The sequence below is a fragment of the Terrapene carolina genome, unplaced genomic scaffold (genome assembly GCF_002925995.2).
Source record: "Terrapene carolina triunguis isolate 2854851 unplaced genomic scaffold, T_m_triunguis-2.0 Scaffold33715, whole genome shotgun sequence".
Taxonomy (NCBI): domain Eukaryota; kingdom Metazoa; phylum Chordata; order Testudines; family Emydidae; genus Terrapene; species Terrapene triunguis.
Window position 1 is genome coordinate 2,470,063 of NW_020698066.1, and position 22,598 is coordinate 2,492,660.

Genomic DNA, 22,598 nt, shown 5'->3' on the forward strand with positions numbered 1-22,598 from the left:
GATAATCAGGAAATGTGAAAGTTAAAGGCCCAGACACATTGTTGAGCCTGCATGTTCTGGGGTTATACATTTTGTAAGACAAACAATATGTTAAGCTACTTATTTAATGAGAAAAACTAGAATAGCAATCTACATTATGTAATGTGGTTAACTTAATGCTGCTGTTGCAAGTTCATCTAGAAGCTTCACCTTATAGCAACAGCTGCTAGGGAGAAAAGGCCTTTTCTCCCTAAGGCATGTCACTTCCTCCAAAATCCAGGCAGCAGGGCTACAAGTATTTTTTTTTTTTTAATGAAAGATTTTTGGGGGGAGGGGTGTTATTTACATCTGGATGATAACGTTATCAGCAATGGTGGGAAACGAGAAGCCTCTCTCCCAGCCTGTGGAATTTCATCATCCGGAAGTCTTTGTGGTCACCCTTCCTGTCATGCAAAAAGAATGCAACTTCTTACCCCGTCCTCGAAGACAGACATCACCACGTCAGCAGAAAACACAAACAACTAAACTGTAGAAGAGTGACTGCCAACACCTTCAACAGCATTCAGAGAGAAAGAAAATAAACCCATTCCAACAGGCTACATGAACATTTGCCAAAGAAGCAGCCTCTCTTCCTTCCGAAAGCAAACACTGCAGCTGTCAGGCAGAAAGATGGAGTCTTCTCCACAGACAGATGGAATGCAGTAACATCAGGCCCATCGAATGTTATTGTTGCACTGAAAGGTCCCAAAAGCCACCCAAAGGAGGCTGCAGCCCTTTACACTTTGTTCCCTGGATGCTGCACAAAGAAGCTTTCAGCCTGCATTGAAATAGTTGTTGTGTGCGAAAAGTCGGAAAACAAAATAGAACTTTTTTAAAAAAATGTGATTTGGCTCCACATTAAATGGTAAAGATGGCAAAAAAATCTTAAAATTGCAGAATGTACTGTTATTTTTGCACCTGTGATGTTCCAACATTCTGGCTCATAATGCTGGCACTTAGGCCTGGTCTACACTTAAAAATTAAACCGCCCCTAGCTATGTTGCTCAGGGTTGTGAAAAATTCCATGCCTGAGTGCCATGGTTAGGTCGCCCTTACCCCAAGGGTAGACACAGCAAGATCAACAGAAAAATTCTTCAGTTGACCCAGCTACTGCCCCTCAGAGAGATGCATTAACTACATCGATATAGGAAGCGTCTACACTGCAGCGGCGTAGCTGCAATGCTGTGGCTATGCCATTGTGGTGCCTGTAACGTTTAATGTAGACATAGACCAGTGTTTCTCAAACTGGGGTTGCCGCTTGTGTAGGGAAAGCCCCTGGCGGGCAGGGCCGGTTTGTTTACCTGCCCCATCCGCAGGTCCGGGCGATCGCGGCTTCCACTGGCCACAGTTCGCCGCTGCAGGCCAATGGGAGCTGCTGCAAGCGGCAGCCAGTACATCCCTCGGCCAACACCGCTTCCAGCAGCTCCCATTGGCCCGGAGCAGCGAACCGCTGGACCTGCGGATGGGGCAGGTAAACAAACTGGCCTGGCCCACCAGGGGCTTTCCCTACACAAAGGCGACCCCAGTTTGAGAAACACTGACAGACTATCTAGTTGTGACTCAAACAAATGAAAATTTCAGGCACAGGAAAAATAGACTTGTCAAGTTTGGACAGGGCCTTCTCTCCTGTTTAGGCTAGCAAAAAAAAAATTTAAAAAGTGTTAGGGAGCACACTTTAACTGCTATTTAAAATACCTTTAAACACCAGCTAACACATTTTTATCAGCCCAAAACTCACCCATAATCTAGACAAGGTCTAAATTTTGTGAGATTCTGTGCAAAGTAACATGCAGGGCCCCTGGGTGGCTCCTGGCAGTCCACGACTATTCTTTGACTGGCTTTGTCCACCCTCCCACTTCCACATCACACAATACAATAGAACCTCAGAGTTATAAACACCAGAGGTCAACCACATACCTCATTTGGAACTGGAAGTATGCAGTCAGCAGAAACAAAAAAATAAATAAAGCAAATACAGTACAGTGCTGTCTCAAATGTAAACTACTAAAAAAAAGGGAGGGGGGAGTTTTAATAAAAAGATTTGACAAGGTAAGGAAACTTTCTGTGCTTGTTTCATTTAAATTAAGACAGTTAAATGCAGCATTTTCTTCTGCATAGTAAAGTTTCAAAGCTGTACTAAGTCAATGTTCAACTGTAAACTTTTGAAAGAACCATAATGTTTTGTTCAGAGTTACGAATCACCTCCATTCCCGAGGTGTTCGTAACTCTGAGGTGATACTGTAATTCAAAAATCAACCCAGACACACAAGCTAAAAAGTAAAGGAATATCAAGACACGGGGGTAGGAGGAAAGCATGAGCCGGTAGGGAAATTGTGTTATCCCACATGTGTGTTGACAGAGCTATCCACCTGAAAAAAGTGCTGGGCCACGGGCAGCCCAATCCCAAATACATAGTCCCTGATCCTGTGCATGACAGCGAGTGGGACTTTGCACATGCATGACAGTCCATACTCACACTATTACCTGCAGTATCAGTCAGTACATTAGTGCTCATTTTCATGAGGATGTACAGACACTGCAATTTAAGTGCCAAGTATTATTTTTCCTCTGTCTAGGGATGACCATGACTTTAGGATCCTACAACAATAACTTAGCTAACTTTTTTTGCCCTGAAAAAGAAGCAACAATTCTAGTCCTTTCACAGCTAAATTAATTATCCACATCCAACTCAGCATTGTGTTGCATTCTTTAAGGTGACTTGCAAAGATTCTATTAACAATTAGGCTTGTGCTCTTTTGTTTTATCGTGTATGAAAGTGCAACACCCAAAAGATTCTGATCTCTCCAACGCTAAATGTACCTCTCCTCCCAGCCAAAATAATAATAATAAAGTTAATTTCTGCTTGTTTATTACCTTAGAAATATCAAGATTATCCAGTCTGATCTTCCCCGGTATTGTGGGAAAAACTGCTGTATGTCTCAAAGCATGTATTTCACTAGTTCCTGTTTTAATTGAAAGAATAAGGGTACTGAATCTTTATTAAAGGCATATTCTATCTAAAGTGTTAGTCATTTACTAAGTTATTTAATTTGTTACATAAGTGGGCTTTTTCAATAAGTGGTTGAGATTTTTTAAAATAAAAATAAAAACTAAAAATTAAGGCTGTTGATTAATCGCCGTTAACTCACGTGATTAACAAAAAATTAACTGTGATTAAAAAAAATTAATCACAATTAATCGCACTGTTAAACAATAGAATACCAATCAACATTTATTAAATATTTTTGGATGTTTTTCTACATTTTCAAATATATTGATTTATATTACAACACAGAATACAAAGTGTACAGTGCTCACTTTATATTATTTTTATTACAAATATTTACACTGTAAAATGATAAACAAAAGAAATCGTATATTTCAATGCACTACAGTACTTGTGTGATGTGAAATCGCTTTATCATGAAAGTGTAATTTTTTTTTGTTACATAACTGCACTCAAAAACAAAACAAGGTAAAACATTAGAGCAAGGGTCCGCAACCTTTGGCACGCAGCTCGCCAGGGTTAGCTCCCTGGCGGGGCGGGCCGGTTTGTTTACCTGCCGCGTCCACAGGTTCGGCCGATCGCGGCTCCCACTGGCTGCTGTTCACCGCTCCAGGCCAATGGGGGATGCAGGAAGCAGCGCGGGCCGAGGGATGTGCTGGCCGCGACGTCCCACCGCCCCCATTGGCCTGGGACGGCGAACTGCGGCCAGTGGGAGCCGCGATCGGCCGAACCTGCAGACGCGGCAGGTAAACAAACCGGCCTGGCCCGCCAGGGTGCTTACCCTGGCGAGCCGCATGCCAAAGGTTGCCGACCCCTGCATTAGAGGCTACAAGTCCACTCAGTCTACTTCTTGTTCACCCAATCGCTAAGACAAACAAGTTTGTTTACATTGACAGGAGATACTGCTGACTGCTTCTTATTTACAATGTCACCTGAAAGTGAGAACAGGCATTCGCATGGCACTTTTGTAGCCAGCGTTGCAAGGTATTTACATGCCAGAGAGGCTAAACATTCGTATGCCCTTTCATGCTTCGGCCACCATTTCAGAGGATATGCTTCCATGCTGATGATGCTCGTTAAAAAAATAATGCGTTAATTAAATTAGTGACTGAACTCCTTGGGGGAGAACTGTATGTCTCCTGTTCTGTTTTAACCACATTCTGCATATATTTCATTTTATAGCAGTCTCGGATAATGACTCAGCACATGTTGTCCGTTTTAAGAACACTTTCACAGCAGATTTGACAAGACGCAAAGAAGATACCAATGTGAAATTTCTAAAAATAGCTACAGCACTCGACCCAAGATTTAAGAATCTGAAGTGCCATCCAAAATCTGAGAGGGACGAGGTGTGGAACATGCTTTCAGAAGTCTTAAAAGAGCAACACTCTGAAGTGGAAGCTACAGAATCCGAACCACCAAAACAGAAAATCAACTTTCTGCTGGTGACATCTGACTCAGATGATGAAAATGAACATGCGTCGGTCCGCTCTGCTTTGGATCATTATCAAGCAGAACCCATCATCAGCATGGACGCATGTATTCTGGAATGGTGGTTGAAGCATGAAGCGACATCTGAATCTTTAGCGCATCTGGCACATAAATATCTTGTGATGCCGACTACAACAGTGCCATGCAAACACGCGGGTTCTCACTTTCAGGTGACATTGTAAACAAGACGTGGGCAGCATTATCTCCTGCAAATTGTAACCAAACTTGTTTGTCTGAGCGATTGGCTGAAGTAGGACTGAGTGGACTTATAGGCTCTAAAGTATTACATTGTTTTATTTTTGAGTGCAGTTACTTTTTGTACATAATTCTACATTTGTAAGTTCAACTTTCATGATAAAGAGATTGCATTACAGAACTTGTATTAGGTGAATTGAAATATACTACACCTCTACCCCAATATAACGCTGTCCTCGGGAGCCAAAAAATCTTACCGTGTTATATCGAACTTGCTTTGATCCGCCGGAGTGCACAGCCCCGCCCCCCCCGGAGCACTGCTTTACCGCGTTGTATCTGAATTCGTGTTATATCGGGTCGCGTTATATCGGGTTAAAGGTGTATTTCTTTTGTTTTTTTACAGTGCAAATATTTGTCATCAAAAATAAAGTGAGCACTGTATACTTTGTATTCTGTGTTGTAATTGAAATCAATATATTTGAAAATGTAGAAAACATCCAAAAATATTTAAATAAATGGTATTCTATTATTGTTTAACAGTGCGATTAATCGCGTGATTAATCACGATTAATTTTTTTAAGCACTTGACAGCCCTACTAAAAATCCTGCATCATTATTTTACTAGTTCTCCAGTCACCACAGACTCTTCCAAGTCAGACAAAACTTGAATTCCTAATGTAAAAAACAATCAGAAAATTTTTAGAAAGCAGAGCAAAAGCCCGCCTTCTGTCTACAACACAGAACAAGAAAAATAATAGCATAACCATAGGTGCTGGAACTAGGGGTGCTGCTGCACCCCCTGGCTTGAAGTGGATTCCAGCATATCCAGGGTTTACAGTTTGGTTCAATGGCTCTCAGCACCACCACTACACAATGGTTCCAGCCCTCCTGAGCATAACCCTACTTTTTGCCCCGCCCACTTTCTTTGCAGCTCAGCTTTAAACAAAGATTCATCTGGAAAGAGGTACATCATTTCGACATTTCTCATACCACAATATAACCTATTAGCTGTCCTTGCGGCCCGCTGCTTCCCGCAGCTCCCATTGGCCGGGAACAGCGAACTGCGGCCACTGGGAGCTGCGGGGGGCCATGCCTGTGGACGGTCAACATCAGCAAAATGCCCACCACTGTCCTAGGTGTTATCTGGGAAATTAACAATGGGAGGGATGGTTGGGGTCACAGAAATCAGAGCGATAGGGGGCATAAGGGATTTTGAGATGAAAAACAGCCTGGAGGTTGAGGCACTGGACTGGGACTCAAGAACATCTGGGCTCAATGTCCAGCTTTGGTACAGCCATCCTGTGTGACCCTGGGCAATCACTTAGTCTCTCTTTTCCATCTGTACAACTTGGATAATAATCTTCCTTTCTCCCACCTTTTCTCTGTTGTGTCTGTTTAGACTGTCAGGTCTTCAGGGCAGGTCACGTCTCTTACGCTGTGTATTTAGTGCTTAGTGCAACGGGACCTCAATCTCTGCCAGGGCTCCAGGCACAACTAAAATGCAAAAAAATAAATACTAGATAGATATTTAGTTGATTTTCAGGCAGGAAAGACAATGAGTGAGGGGAAAGCAAAACAATAAGGAAAGATGAAAGCAAAAGCAGTTAGTGGCAGACAGATGCCTTCAGATCCCCTGTTAAACCACAAATCATCTTTGTCACTAGTTCTTAAAGGAGAGGAAGGATGGTTTAGTGATTAGGGCTCTAGCACAGAATTTGGGAGACCCAGATTAAATTCCCTGTTCCGCCACTGACTTTCTGTGTGAGTTTGGGCAAATCACTTAGCCTCTCTGTGTCTCAATTCCTCATCTGTAATATGGGGATAATAGCACTTCCCAGTCTCACAGGGATTTGGGGAATTGCTGAGATCTACTGATGAAAAACTAGCTTGTGATATCTCTACATATGCTAAATAGCACCTATGACTGATTTGGAGCTGCTCTGCAGTAAATTATGAATACTGTGTGTTGACCTGCTTATTGGGATGTTTACTGCATAAATACCGGTTTAGTTTAAGATGGGTGCGGTAAGGAAAACAAGCAGGAAGGAATCAAAATGGCTGAAGATAAGCCACTTCTCAGCAAACACTTAAGAGCTGTTAAAAGACAATGCCCGAACTATTAATTTTGACAATTCAACCTCCTGACTCCAGCCAATTTACAAAACTGGTTTTAATGAGTAGAGCCAAGATCTGGGAACCTGAAGATTGAAAAGCACTATAAGAGTTGAAAAAATGGACTCCCTCAAGAGGAAAAATCAGAGTAATCCTCAGGACCTGCTGGGGTGTCTGCAGAAGATACCATGAGAGATGGTAAGTCTTTAGATAAGATAGACATTTATGTAGACTATTTCAAAAGTCTTCTTCTCTAAATGCTTTGTTCCTACTGTTAAACAACAATTTGGTTTTAAGAGTGCTGTCTGACCACTATACACACATACACTCCTGAAGAGAAGAACTGCAGGTGCTGGACCTGTCATACCTGCTGTGTAAGCACAGTCAATACACAAGGTACTGTAGCTCAGAGCCTGGTGCACGAATGGGAGAAACGTGGAATTCCACCCCATGATAGAGAAGTAAAGGCTTGACACTTGCAGGGCTGCACTCAGAGAGACAGCAAAGGAACAGAGGTGCAGGTAGCACTGAAACCATGCCAGGACCTTACATCATGTAAGAACCTGTGAAAAATCACAGATTTATTTTTTAAATTCACAGGCAGCAGCACAAGTAAAGTATCCATTTTCACAGAATATGCACGGCTACAAAGTCCCTCCTGAACTGCTATGATTTTTCCAACATCAGGGAAGTGGAAGTGGGCATCCGTGCACATCGATCTTATGCTGGGTACAGCTTGTAGTGAACAGCAGCGTTAGTTGGAGCAGTAGTTCGGGGCGGGGGAGAGAAGAACTGGGAGCTGGTTTTATGGAAGGCACAGTAGCCAGTGCCGCAGCTGCAGCTTGGAATGCAAACTAGCAGCTGCACGGAGCTTGAGACCAGCGAGCACAGATGCCCGCTTCCACCTCCCACAATTTTGCCAACAGCACGTCTTGGGCTAAGTTCACTATTTCCACCCAGTCCATGAAATTGTGATTTTCACATGGCTCTAACCGTGAAATCTAGGAAACTAGTCACAGAGTAAGATACTACTCAGTATGAGTGAAGGTATCACATCTGTCCCTTTGAGATCACTGGATGAATGGGGCTTTAGATGTGGGAAACCCTGATCCACCACAGATCAGTTACAACTCTATGCTCCTACCCTGTCTTTTAATTATTTAAGTTGTATTCATCCCATTTAGACTATAAACTCCACAGGGCAAGTACCTGTCTAATAACACATCTTGGGAAGCCCCTTGAAAAATTATAACACTTTACAAGTAAAAGATAATACACCCCTACCTCGATATAACGCGACCCAATATAACATGATATAGCAGTGCTCCGGGGGGGGGCGGGGCTGCGCACTCCGGTGGATCAAAGCAAGTTAAATATAACGCAGTTTCACCTATAACGCAGTAAGATTTTTTGGCTCCCGAGGACAGTGTTATATCGAGGTAGAGGTGTACTAGTAAAATCCACAGTATTGCAGCTCCACCACTTAAATACAAGAATAAAATGTGAATCTGATTAATTTAATGGTGTAGTTCTTTGTCACAGAACAAGCCAAGAGCCATTGTGGGTTTATTTAAAAAGATAGATCTGTGCTTGACATTCTTCCTCCTCCCCTCCCAAGCCAAACTTAACACTATCATATGTGGCATGGACCTCCCTTAAGTTAATAATTACTTTTTTACCACTGTGGTGAATTTGGTCCTACTCCTACGTATTATCCAAAGTAGTGTTATCCTATCATTGTAACAGAATAGGATTTTTCCTTTTAATTTCCAAGTTATCGCCTCTTCCTCCCTGTAACAAGGGCAATAGCATGTCTTATCTCCAGGAGGATGGCTGTGTACATAAACCAGAGTTACACTCTAATAAGCAACTTTGTATTTAGCTAGCATTTCCTGTCTCCATTAGGGAAATACTATAAATTGTTAACTCTGGTTTACAGCCATTAAGGGGGAGGAAGGCGGACATCAACTTGGAGAATCCTAGTGTAGAACAGCCACCAGTTCCCATCACACTTTAAGCACCACAAGATGTGATCCAGCGAAGAAAAGATCAACAGGGTACTTGAAACACAGGTAGCTGTTTCTACAAGGTTTCCCAGTCCTGCTGGCGGAGCTGAACTAGTATAAGCGATAGTGAGAAATCTCTGCAAGATTTCCCTGGTGTAGACAAGACCAGTGAGTCAATATCAGAGCTGGGAATACAACTCTACAAATCCTGGTTCCCTCGCCTATGCTTAGACTATATTCAGCTCTGAAGAGTCCAATGTATTTGTTTTCACAGACCCATGGGGAAACCATTGGACTCCTACTAACATATTTTCCAGGAGATTTGGAAACCTTTTACCACTTGCAATAAACCTCAATTATCTATTTTTGCAATATTGCAAAACTGCTGGTTTGTTTTGGAACAAACATCCAAGAAAAGGATTAAAAGAAAAACAAACATTACCAGGATAAGCTATTACCAAAGTGCAGAGACCATTCACTCTACTTTTTAAACAAAAAAAATTTCAGTTTACAGAGAGATCAAAAAGCAGCTTCCTGGTGCAACAGTACAAGACTTAATCCCAGTGTGGAAAGGGGTCCAACTCCATTAGAAAATGTACTCATTTCCAGACTGCACTAAACAAATCCCCCCCACTTTTAAACACAGATCCATACAACCAGTCCCTCTTTTTTAAGTACTCTGTACATGAGGGCACCACAAAGCACACACAGTCCAGCCCCCAGGTGAAAGAGCAAAGATGGCCTCATAATTCACCCCACATGCAGGCAAGCCTCTAAAATACTTATAACTGCACCCGTTATTTTGCACATGTAGAATATAACAGCCCTTCCCTTAAAAGCAACATGGACTCTCCCCTGCATTCCTTGAGCACCCCCACTAGCTTCATGGAAGTTTTGGGTGTCCAACGAAGGTGGGATTGGGGGCCCCTAAAGAAACACATCCTTCAATGCAACGCAGCCCTGCCGAATGCGGGAGTTGCAGTAGGGGTGGCTCTGGGAAGATGGTCTCTGGGCTCTCTCTCTACCTTTCAATCTGCGGGAATAAGGGGGGGGGGAGGCGATGGGTTCGTGCATTAGCCCCGAGTGCACCCTGACTAAAGAGAGGTGCAGGCTGCTTTCTTCCGTAAGAAGTTCCCTGGCTTGCTGCACCTCCTATGGATGCAATGGCGACATGCACCCACCTACCTGAATCCTGAAGGGGCGGCAGCACGCCAGCACACAGAGGCATTTGCCGCTGCAGCTGCTCTTTGCTCCTCCATAGCGCGCAGCTCTACACAGCGGCCTGGCACTGCTCAGCTGCTGGCCGTAAACAAAACCCATCCTAGCGGGCGCGCTACGCTCGCTGCACACCCAGGCCCGGGCGGGCCACGTTCTAACCACGCCCTCCCATCGACGTCATTTCGGGGAAACGGGCGGCTCGCGCCGGGGATAGGACCCTGAGCAGCTGAAACTTCGAAAATCGAAACCAGCCACTGGGCCGGCTTGAATAGGGACTGGGAGTGGCTGGCTGTCGGCTGAAGGCTACCGGCTTCGGGCAGCCCCCAGGCCTCCGGACCCTGCACTGCCGGAGCAGAGCAGCTGGAGCCCGGGAGAGGAAGTGCCCGGCCGGCGGCTGGGGTCTGGAGGCATGGGGGCTGCCCGAAGCCGGTAGCGCTCAGCAGCTCGGCTCTTAAACAGAGCCGAAGAGTCAGGGGAGGAGCAGAGCAGCTGCGGGAGAGGAAGTGCCCGGACGGTATTTTCCCGGACATGTTCGGCTTTTTGGCAGTTCCCCCCGGACGGGGGTTTGATTACCAAAAAGCTGGACATGTCCGGGAAAAAATGGACGTATGGTAACCCTACAATAGCACCACCTGTGGGGAATCAGCAACTTTGCTGTCACTGGAGATTTTTACCACCACATCATTTAACTCTGATCAGAGAAAGTCTAGACAACACATAGGCAAAAACACCTTGTGCATGGTCTACACTAGTACTCCCGCAATTGCTAGGATCAGTGGAGCTGTATCAGTGCTAGAACAACAGAGGAGAACTTTAGAAACTATTTGGTGTAATTTTATTTATATATATTAAGTGAGCTGAAGAAGGCAAAGTCCCTGGTTGAGATGCAGCAGGTCTTACTCAGGCAAAACTCGCACTAACTGGACAAAATGTATATAAGCCTGTTGCCGGGGGCTGAGTAATGGAAGGCTGGCTCGTAGAGGTGAAAGCCGGCTCATAGAGGCGAAGGCCAGTTCACTTGGAGTTTGGTACAAACTAGAAACTAGACATCCATTCTGGGTCATCACACTTAAATGCAGGCACACAGTTCACTTTACCCATCCCACATTAATTCTGATAAAACTTCTTGCAAAATTCTGCTACAGAATTCAGCAGGAACTATGACCTGAAACCCCCTCACAACACACATGCATTACGGTATCTCCAAGAGAACAGTCAGACATTTGAAATGAGTCACACGATAGCAAATGAAACTTAGTTTGTTTCTTTTTCTTCCACACCCAGCTTTACAAATGAAACTTGGCAGGATGCAGAATGATAGCCTATGTGAAGTCTTCCCCTCCCACTGAAAGTGAAAGGAACAATTCCAAATGCTGCAGCCCTACTCCACACAAGTATATGAGGCTTCTGTGAACTGCTGAGTTTCACCTTTAAAGTTGAGTGTGGAAGGAATAGAAATTGAATGGAGATGGACCCTTTTATGGAGGCAGTACTGAGTGTCCAGAGGCACAGGCATGCTTGCTAGCAAGAATGGTGGTAGTGGCAACATTTTGCCAGTATAGCTTATTCCAGCTTCCCTGAGCCAAATGAATTATACCAGCAAAAGCATAATTTCACCAATATACCTGTCTGCACTAGGGGGTTTTGCCAGTATAGCTATGTCAGTCACAGATTATCCCTTGTCACACCCCTAACCAACATAGTTACATCAGCAAAAAATTGTCATGTAAACCTGGCCTATAAGGCACCTAAATACCCATATAAATGCATCCACAATAGAGGTTATACCAGCATAACTATTTCAATAAAAAAAATCATAACCCTAACTGAAATAGTACAAAAACTATGTATAAACCAGACCTAAGTGACTTTATAATTAGCACCCTTTGCTGGGGAAGGGGCTTTCACTCCCCTTCGGTCGGCCTGCACCATGATTCACAGCCATCTTTCAATGTTATTATTCATATTTGTATTGTGGCAGCACGCACAGGCCCTGGTGAGGACAGCCGCTACCCCAAAGTGCTTGCTATTTAAAAACCAAAAGTGAGAGAATGGATATGGGAAAGCAGTACAAGTTACTAAATGATCATGGTAGTTTTCTCTCTTTTGTGTTAACATATTTGTTTCGGAGAAGAGATTGTTGGAGTAAGAACAAAGGGTGAGGGAGACAAGTGAAGAGGTGGAAGAGACTTTGCAGAAAGGGAGAGAAGCATAGTGGTGGGGCCTAGGAGGATGAAGCAGGGTAGTTGAAGGGCAGGAGAGAGAGCAACCAACAACCCATGACAATACAGCAAATGAGAAACAAAAATCCAGAGTCCACAGCAAATTAAGAAAATTAACAGCAGGTATAACTATACTGATGCCATTACAACAATGTAAATGTCATTCATGTAGACAGGGCCCTAATTTCAACTTTGAATGGATGATGATAGTGGTACTTCTTGTGAAAACTCCTTGGCTACTGCTGTTGCTCTTCCCATAGAAGACTGCTGAGCCCAGTGCCCATCCAGTTCCTCTGACTCCAGTTACTCCTGGGGGAACTTTGTGTCACTGCGCGTGCACAGAATTCATGGCCCCCACAGATTTCTTTGCTTCCTTACAGAAAAATGACTTCTGATGGGGAAGCAAAGGGAAGCCGCAAGACCAGTCACACGCCCCTCCCCAGTAGTGCAGGCAGGTCAGTATGGGCGCCCGGAGCAGCCGGTAGAGACATAAATCACCACTGGGACGGGAGGGCTGGCAGTCATGCATGTGAGAGAAAGAGACACTCTGTCCCTCGCGCTTGCTATTACGGCACGCTTGGTGTGGAGGGACAAGGCTTTGGGATGTGTCTGGGGAGGTAGGCATGGGGCAGGGGGCTCTGCCCCCTCAGGCAGAACAGAATGTAGCAGCCTGCCTACTTAGTGAATTGTTCCCATTGTTCTTAGTGAATTTCCCCAGGAGTATAAAACAGGTGTAAAAATTCTAAGGCTCCTTTGCATTGCCAGAGTGGTGTAAAAAAGCCTTATTGTAAAGGACAGTGTGGACTTATAAATGGTTATGGTGCTTTAGTGATTAGAACTGGTCTAAATTTTTAGACTGGAAAAATTTCCTATCAAAATGTGCTCCATGAACTGTTTGCTACTGACCTGTCTGGAGATGGTCAGTAGCCAATATACATTATGAGTTTGAGTCCCCAGCCCTCACTTGCTCTTCAGTTGCCTATGCTGTAACACGGAGCATATGGCTGCATATATTTGTTGACTAATAACTAGAAGTAAAGGCTCAACATTAGGTACATTACTATTAGACAGAAGGGGTTTGGGGATTTCCTCCAATGCTCCCCACTCCCATTCTTTATCCATTGTATTATAGTCTAAATCAGGGGTCTCAAACACGCAGCCCGCGGGGCTCTTGCGTGTGGCCCGCCAAGCTCCCCGCGCCCCCCCCCCCGCCCCTCTGCCTACCCGGGGGATTGTCCCCTGTGGCGTTGCGAGCCCTGCGCCGCTCTCTGAAGCAGCTGGCAGCACGGCCCTTTGGGCCGGAGGGGAGGGGAAGAAGGCGGAGGGCACCTGCATTGCCTCCTTCCAGGCACCGCCCCCCACAGTTCCCATTGGCTGGGAACAGGGAACCGTGGCCAATGGGAGCTTTGTGGGAGGTACCTAGAGGAGCGGCAAGAGCAGCGCATGCACGGAACCCTGAGGCCCCCCCTCCCCCAGGGGCTGCAGGGATATGGTTCCAGCTGCTTCCTGGAACGGAGCGGCACGGGGCTGGGGCCAGGGCAGGGAGGCAGGGAGCCTGCCCTGGCCCCAGTGCGCGCTGCTGCCACCCCGGAGCCACTCTAGGTAAGCGGTGCCAGGCTGGAGCTCGCACCCTGCACCCCTCCTGCACCCCAACTCCCTGCCCTGAGCCCCCTGCCACATCCCACACCCCTCCTGCACCCCGACCCCCGCCCTGAGCTCCCTGCCACATCCCACACCCCAACTCCCTGCCCTGAGCCCCCTGCCACATCCCTCCTGCACCCTAACTCCCTGCCCTGAGCCCCCTGCCACATCCCACACCCCTCCTGCACTCCCTGCCCTGAGCCACCTGCCACACCCCTCACCCTCTTGCACCCCATCCACCAATGCCCTGCCCTGAGCCCCCTGCCGCACCCTGCACACCACCTGCACCTCAACTCCCTGCCCTGAGCCCCCGCCGCACCCTGCACCCTTTCTGCACCCCCTGGGGGCAGCGTTGGCAGGGGGACTTTGGGGAAGGGGTTGGAATGGGGCAGGGAAGGGGTGGGAAGAGGTGGGGCAGGGGCGGGCCCTAATGGAAGGGGTGGAGTGGGGGCGGGGCCAGAGGCAGCGAGGGGGTGTGTCAGTGATGCGTCCCTCGGTTCAATGCACTAGTCCTCATGTGGCCCTTGTGATCATTTGAATTTGAGACCACTGGTCTAAATAAATTACCAAAATAATTGAAACCAGCGTGATTATACTGCGTTATTTTAACAAATAAAATATGCAGAATTTTAAAATATTGTGCGCAGAATTTTTAATTTTGTTGGTGCTGAATTTTTAATTTTGGGGGGCAGAATTCCCCCAAGAGTAGTCCACTGTAGATGGGCATGGATATAAAGCACAAAGGATTTTTTTTTTAATTCCTTGCCAGCCACAACAAGTAGCCTACAGTGAAGTTTTTTTAATAACTACCACACAATTTGTTAGCTTATTATTACTAGTTAAACAAGACTAAATAGGTGGCCATTGCTGTCCTTACCATCACAGGTGGGATAGAACTAACTCGTCAAAATGAATGTCTTAGCACTGTTCCTGGTTCTATTCTAGTACTTACCCTGATACTTCCACCAAACCTTGACCTGTCAAACATTTATGTTTCCACATTTGTTAGGGAAGCGAAAAGGGGAGTATCAGGTATAAACCACTATGAAATGGAATAAGCTGCAATTGGCAAAAGGGACTGTCCCTCCTAATTTCACCAAGTCTTATAAAACAGCCCCCCAAATATCCCTCCCCTACAACATAATATGGATGTGTATGGGAAAGGCAGTCTTCTCAGTCCTTGCAAAGTAAAGGTATGCGTAACAAAACTGTAAGGACTTGACTTCATGAGAAACTTGCACCGTTTAACTAAAGGCACGATTTTAAACTAGTTTACTTAAGCCAGTGTAAAAGCCTGTGTGGATGTGCTTATTTCAGTTTAAACCAACCTTATTTCAGTTTAGCATAAATCAACTGGGAACAGGTTTAACCTAAACCAAAATAAGCCACTTTTAAACAGAACTAAGGCCTGGTCTACACTAACCCCCCAAGTCGAAGTAAGGTACGCAACTTCAGCTACGTGAATAACGTAGCTGAAGTCGACATACCTTACTTCGAACTTACCGCGGTTCAGACGCTGTCCACACGCGGCAGGCAGGCTCCCCGTCGACTCCGCGGTACTCCTCTCGCCGAGCTGGAGTACCGCAGTCGACGGCGAGCACTTCCTGGTTCGACTTATCGCGTCCAGACCAGACGCGATAAGTCGAACCCAGAACTTCGATCCCCAGCCGCCAAACTAGCGGCTGGGTGTAGACCAGCCCTAAGTCTATGTCTGCACTAGAAACACCACAGCTCTGCCGCTGTAGCATAGACACTTACTACACAACAGAAAGAGTTCTTCCGTTGCTGTAGTAAATCCACCTCTTCAAGGGCAGGTAATTAGGTCCATGGAAGAATTCTTCCATAAACCTAGTGGTGTCTACCCCAAGCCTTAGGTCAGCTTAACTACATCACATGGCATGAAATTTTTCACAGCCCGAGCAATGTAATTAAGTCAGCCTAACTTTATAGCATAGACCAACCTTAAGTGTCCACACAGGGCTTTGCACTTGGTTAACTAAATAGATTTGAAAAACAATTTAAGTTAAACTAGCAATTTCTTGGGCAGACAAGGCCTAATTGTCTAGAAATAAGGATTTACCTACATAGGGAATGTTTGCACTGGGGTAGCTACACTGGAGGAAACCTCTAGTGCAGCCACACTGCATTTACATAAAAAGTGATACCAGTGCATCTTACCAAGTGTCAAACTGAAGTAAGTTGTATGGGTGTAAGTCACATTTTACACTGATGCAACATGTTTACAGTAGGGGCTTGCACCAGTTCAGCTCACCTCAATGTGGCTACATCAAGGCAAAAAAATAAATAAAAAATCAACCCACTGTAGATAAACCCATAGGGATACTATACTGCACTTTGGGCATTTACACCTATGTAAAGTGCTACCAGATCAGAATGGTAGCTTTTCACACCCACTTTACAGAAGTATAACTGACTGCACAAGATACAAAGTAGTGGAGAATCGGGCCCATAGTTATATATTTTTAATAGTATTCTCATCTCCCTGTCTTATCTGAATACCAACTTTCACATTCCTGACTTGGAACCTGATCCAAAGCCCTGTGAAGTCCATAGAAAGACTCCTACTGATTGCAGTGGGCCTTTGTCCCAGGAACCACATATAGATGGGAACAAAGTAAGAACACCCACCTAATGTAGACCAACACTTTCAGAACCCAAAGTTAAAGTCATTCACAAACTCAACAGTATTATGCCCTCAAATAGAGTTTTACAAATAATGTCCAGATCGGGCAATCTGTTTTTTTGGGCTGCCATGTCCTGAAATTCTTAGTCAGTTTTTACCATCCCTTGCTCAAGATGATCTGAGGTAGGGTGACCATATTTTCTTATTCTGAATATGGGACACCTGGTAAAATTACTCGTATTCAAGCAAGTTCAACGGCAATCAATCAGAACTATGCAGTACAAACGTTCAAATTAACATCAAGTTGACTGAGCCCCTGTTAAAAAGAAATACTGCATAGTTGGATTCTTTTTATTTAACTTCTTATCTTTAAGGCTTTAGGGTTCACACAGGGAGGGGTGACACACATACACCTACCCCCCCATCACACACATGGGGAGAGGTCACACACACACACACACACATTTCCGGACACCTCTCTTACATGAGGGGGGGAAGAGACCGACCAACCCACTCTGCCCGGCGCTCTCTGCCCTCCGTGCCTGGCTGGGCACCCGGGATGGACCCACCTCTCCTGGTACCTGGCGCCACGTCTTCCTGAGGCAACCCGTGGGGGGGGGGGGGGGCGCACACAGGGTCACATGCCCTCCCCCCGCCAGATTTCTGCCAGAGTTCACACCAGAATGTGGCCAGCTGCAGCCTTTCGGCACTTGTGCAGGAGGGAAGGGAGGGAGCTACTTCCAGCCGCAGGGGAAGAGGAGGGGGGGCCTGGCCCGTGTCTTTACAGAGCTCATCTCTTCCACCCCCCTTCCCCCCCCCCCCCCAAAAAAAGCTGGAAGCAGCTTGTCCCTTCCTATCCGCACAGTGTCGAAAGGCAGCTAACACCTCCAGGCTGCTGCTGGCCACCAACATAACCCAGATGCCTCCTGTCCCCCCCGGCTACAGTGCGGGCAGGAGGGGGTTAAGCCCTAAGGATGCATTGTGCACCAGGGCCCAGTGAACCTGATTGTAGGGGGTTCAGCCAACCCGCCCAGAGAGGTGGCTCAGCAGGGGAGAGTGACTAGCCTGTGGTTCCTGGTGTGTGTGAAGAGGGTGCTAAGCCCTTGCCCCAGGGGCTGCTGTGGATCCTGCAGGTTCGGGGCATGAACAGGCTGGAAATCACTCCCCTCCATCCCCACTGCAGAGCTTAGCTGAGGGGTGGAGAATCTTCCCCGTGGCAGCACTGTGTGGGGCTTTGGCACATGTAGGGCTCAGCTCCTCCTTGCCAGCATCTCGGGCCGGAGTGTCTTGGGCTTTCCCAGGGCACCAGCCCAGCCAGGGGAAGTGGGGGAAGAAAGGAGCCTGCCGGCCAGACTGCTGGTGAGCGGAGCACTCCGACCAGGGGGTTGTTCTCCACACAGTGCTGGGAGCAGGACGTGCCCCACCGGTGGGAATATGGAGGAGCAGCGGGGCTAGAGGGGGGGTGAAGAAGCAAAGCAGGGAGAGGACAACGAGAGTGGGATCACGTAAAGGACCGATGGGTGGGCAGCAGAGGCCACACGTAACCAGCCGCCACCTGGCGCCTGCCTGCACTCACCAGCCACTGCAGTTCGCAGCGCGCAACGAGTGCCAGCCTGAAATGGGACGGGGGGAAGGGAGGGGTGTGGGCCTGCTGACTGAGAGCCAGCACGCAGAGGGGGCTGCGCTGATGGACCAGCAGGGGGAGTGCCCGGCCCTGCACACTGCATCTTCTCCCCGCCACCAGCCTTGCACACCTACCCTCATCATCGGCCACTGGACCACACCCCCCACCCTGACTCACCGCTGGTGGGAGGGCAGCTGCTGAGCAGGTATCTGGCCAGTACTGATGTGGGGGAGACAGAAAATACGGGACAATTTGCCCGTTTTTAAGAAAAAGTCAGGACACCTGCAGGAAGGCTTAAATACGGGACTGTTCCTTTAAAAATGGGACGTCTGGTCACCCTAATCTGAGGGCTTGTCTATACCAGGAAGTTAGTGTGCAGTGAGCGAGGGGGTGAATTTAAAGTGCACTAGCTACTATGAACCAACTCTCTTACTGCACACTAATAGTGCCCTCAGGTGGATTACCTTAATACACTTCCAAGGTGAGTGCACAGTAAGAGTGTCCACATGGGGAGTTTGAGCAGAGAACTAGTGCACACCAGCTACTGTGGGCTTCTTCCCCTGCCAAGACAAGCCCTGATTTTCTATTTGGATAGAATCCTGTTCAAGATTAATTCAAAGCAGTTTTGTTGTGTGTAGAACCTTCATTTTCATGCACTGTCTGTGTGAGTGACTTGAACTGGGCAGAGTTGGTATAAACACACAGCCTTCTATAACTGGTGTTACTATTTGTGACGTTACACCCCATATGCTTATGATATACTTTATGCAAAATGGCTCATGTAAGATATCATTCGAAAGGTTATGATTTACTGAATGTGATTATCCCATTTGTATGCCTGTATCATTTCTGTATCTGAAGTTAGGAATATTGACCATGTATCTGTATTTCAAATGTGCTAATTTGGGTGTCACTCACAACTAGTCCTTCAGGTACAACAGTGAAAAAGCCAGACAGGGCTGATGGCCCATTAGCAAAGACAATGGACTGTGAAAGAGCTTAATCTTCCTGTGGACGCCCCAGACAGCCTACGAGTAATGGCTGCTACAACCCTGCAGAGACATGGGTCTGAGTCACCTGGTACTGGACCTCCCCCCCATGTTGGGATGCCAGTGTTTTTCCACTGGAAGACAAAGGGTTCCCACCATACACAAAAGCTATATAAGGCAGGGGAGTGACATCATTGTGGTTCTCCTCTGTTTCCCCACCCAAAGAGACACTGAAAAACACCTGGAAGCAAGAACTGAACTGAGGGGAAAAGGGTTGAGCCCATGCTGGAAGGGCGTTCAGTCTGTGAGTGGAAATACCTGATTCAAGCTGCAGGCCAGTGCTGTTGGCCTTTAAGACTCTTTGTAATCTGCTGTCACAATATTTAGGGTGAGAAATTACTATTTGTAGCCAATTTCTTTAGTGAATCAATCTTAGTTTGTGTGTTTTGTTTTATTTGCTTAGTAATCTGCTTTGTTCTGTTTGCTATCCCTTTAACCACTTAAAATCAGCCTTTCATAGTTAATAACATTTGTTTTGTGTATTATTAAACCCAGTTTATGCAATTTCTAACTGGGGGGGCAAGGAGCTGTGCATATCTCTCTTCACATTGAGGAACACGGCGAATGTTTATGAGCTTGCGCTGTGCAGATTTTTCTATACAGTGCAAGACAGTATTATTTTGGGTTTATCTCCCAAAAGGGGCATGCACATGAGTGCTGAGTGAGTCATCTCATACAGAGCTGACTTCAGCCTGTGTCTGTGTCTGCAGCTGGGTGCGGCCCTACCTGTGTGTGTGTGCTGCAAGGGCCGGAGAACCTAATCCAGCAAAACAGGAAGAGGGAATCCAGGCTGGTGGAGCAGGAGAGGCTCAGTGAAACCCCAGTACATCAGGTGGCATCCTAGATGGCGGGGGAGGGGGGAGTCCAACCCGTCACACTATTGATATGTAATGGGCTCTGAAGACGAACAAAAAGTTAATGATCCTGCATACCAAGTAAAACTGGAAGTGCTAAAAGCAGATATGCCCAAACCCTGTACCAAAGCAACTGACTGGAGATGAGTTATTGACAATCCTCAGCAGGCAATAGAAGTGGGGAGCAATAGTAAATGCCCCAAATGGAATGGAAGAAGAAAAAGTAAAGTGATGTGTAATTCTATAACTTTCAACCCTCTGGAGACTGGCCAGCCTTACCTGAGGGAGAGAACAAAGAAACCTGGTTGCTATAAGAAACACAGGACAAATCTACATAGGGAAATTTACCAGCCTAATTATACAGGTATAATTTTACCACTATAATTATACTGGTATAACTCCTTGTTTGGAAACTCTTATTCCAGAATAAGAATCTTTTTCCACTTTAGTTTATACCATTTTGGTATCTCTTGGCGTTTGTATAGTTTTGGACTCACCCACATTTAGTCTGTTAGTGTCTTGAGCTAGTTAAAATTTCCTTGAATGCTTTGTAGTCATGCTAAGTTTTATTGTGGAAATTTACTACCAGTTAAATTGTTGTAACCTTTGTTCTTTGTATTTGCAGAATTTGTCAGATGCAAGATGTATGATCTGTTGAGATTTGTCAAATATGAACTGTGTGCAGGTACAGTTAGTGCATGTGTCTCTACGGTCTAGTGAAATCTGGAATGTTATTAAGTTTGCCAAATACAAATTGTGTGCTAGGTACAGTTAGCCTAGATGTTTCTATTGTCTGCTACCATCTGGAATGTTATGTACAAAACCTAGATAAGAAAAGATGTGTAAAATTGGTGAATCTTCTACCAGTCATAAACAAGAGGAATATAAATATAAGCATAATTTGGAACAGAGTGAAGATGTAACCACTGAAAGACTGTTCTCCAGTTTGGTAACGTGTGAACCTTTCTGTATTATGCTGACTTTGTTTTCACTCAATAAATAGATTGAGCCTGAATATCTGACATCTTGCTCACTTACCATGGAACCCATATAGCCAACAACTCAGATTTTGTATTTATTTTGATTTCTCTCTAATGTCCATTAGACAGTCCCAGTATTGTAAAGCCCAGCAGTTCAAAAATCATGAACTAGGCTCCCAGAATTCATGAGATTGGCCTAAATATCATATGATTTTTTTAAAATAATAAATGTGGGTATTTTTATGTTATTTATTTACCTTCTGGTTTCTGATATTTTAGGTGCATTTGCTTCACCTTTTCAAGCTTTCTCTGCAATCATAAGGGCTAAAAACTTACATTTAAAAAAAAATTAAACTGAGGTTTCTCACGTAACCAACCTTTTCCAGGAGGTGGGGCTTTAAGTAAAACTTCAAATATAATGAAACTCCCAATAAAATTCTGAGAATTGGCACCACTGCATTCTCAGGAAAAAGGAAAACGAATTTGATCTTTTGTGGGAAGTGGAATCAGGGAACTGGATGTAAAAAGGTACGTAGCCTAGGGCATTCTCTCAAATGCGTGGGGCAGAGTGGTACCTTTCCAAAAGGCTGTTGAGTGCTGACTGTAGTCATCTGAAATGCTAGAAAAAAATTCAGTGACAAACAAGGAGTGGTAGACACATGTGAGAATGTTGAGGACAAACTGAATGAGAGTTTCACCTGATCAAAGTCCTTGGAAATTTGGCCCTATGAGAACAGAATGGACAGTTCTTGACAACCTGTGCCTGAGTTCAAAAACCAAACTAACCAGTTCAAACATGGGCACAATCTATAACTTTTAACTGAATCTGTAACAACTTAGTGGTATGATTGGCTTTAAGTGCAGTTTGTGCCCACTTAGGCCTTGTTTACTTTAGAACGGTCAGCATTACCGTGGCTGCATTAACGAAAGCAAGAGTGTAAAAGTGCTAGCACAGACAGGGCACAAACATTTTTAGCACCATGATATGAAAACTGGCTCTGAGCAGGTCCAGCTCATCATATGTCCAGCATCGCAAGGAAAAATGCATCCTTCCCCCAGACATGTCAATCACTGCTCCTATTCATTGGGACATTCCAAACAGAGCTCTGAGTAGGTTGTCATGACATGGTGGTAAATAAAAAAACAACAACCCCCCACACAAAACAAAACACAACAACCCACACAAAACTTCTGAACCCTGTCTATCTTAGCACTGGCAAGGTGGCTACTCATAAGTGTTGCTGCACCATTCCTGGAATGAGAGTATTACATTTTTTATGTATGCAATGCCACTGAGGGGGGAAAAAATTGGTTCGGACCCTGTTCGTTGAATCTTTAACCAATATAGCCTCTCTGTCAACTATTTATAAGGCATTTGAGTTAAATCAACAACAAAATCATCCATGCTTTTTCTACAAGCTAGTAATTGCAAACAAAATGAGCCCCACATAGCCCCAAACTCTGCTGGAGAGGATGGGGCAACCGGAATACCTCTATGGTATTCTTCCTCCTCAAAGCCCAAGTCACACAACAGGGG

General features: G+C 45.6%; 1 protein-coding gene across 3 annotated transcripts in view; it reads right to left on the minus strand.

Moving 5' to 3' along the window:
• LOC112109098 (TPR and ankyrin repeat-containing protein 1) overlaps positions 1 to 10,139 on the minus strand; it is an 80,920-nt gene extending 70,781 nt beyond the window's left edge. Inside the window, exons 1-3 of one of the 3 annotated variants that reach the window (XM_024203486.2) lie at positions 10,015 to 10,097; positions 6,087 to 6,205; positions 2,893 to 2,981 (exon numbers count right to left, since the gene is read on the minus strand). Coding sequence is in view for 1 of the 3 variants with exons in the window: in XM_024203485.2 (XP_024059253.2) it covers positions 10,015 to 10,088 (74 nt within the window). In the remaining 2 variants the exon portion in view is untranslated. Of the gene's footprint in view, positions 1 to 2,892; positions 2,982 to 6,086; positions 6,206 to 10,014 lie in introns of all 3 variants that reach the window. The other 2 variants (XM_024203487.2, XM_024203485.2) reach the window with 2 other exon arrangements.
• Between the last annotated feature and the right edge of the window lie 12,459 nt (positions 10,140 to 22,598).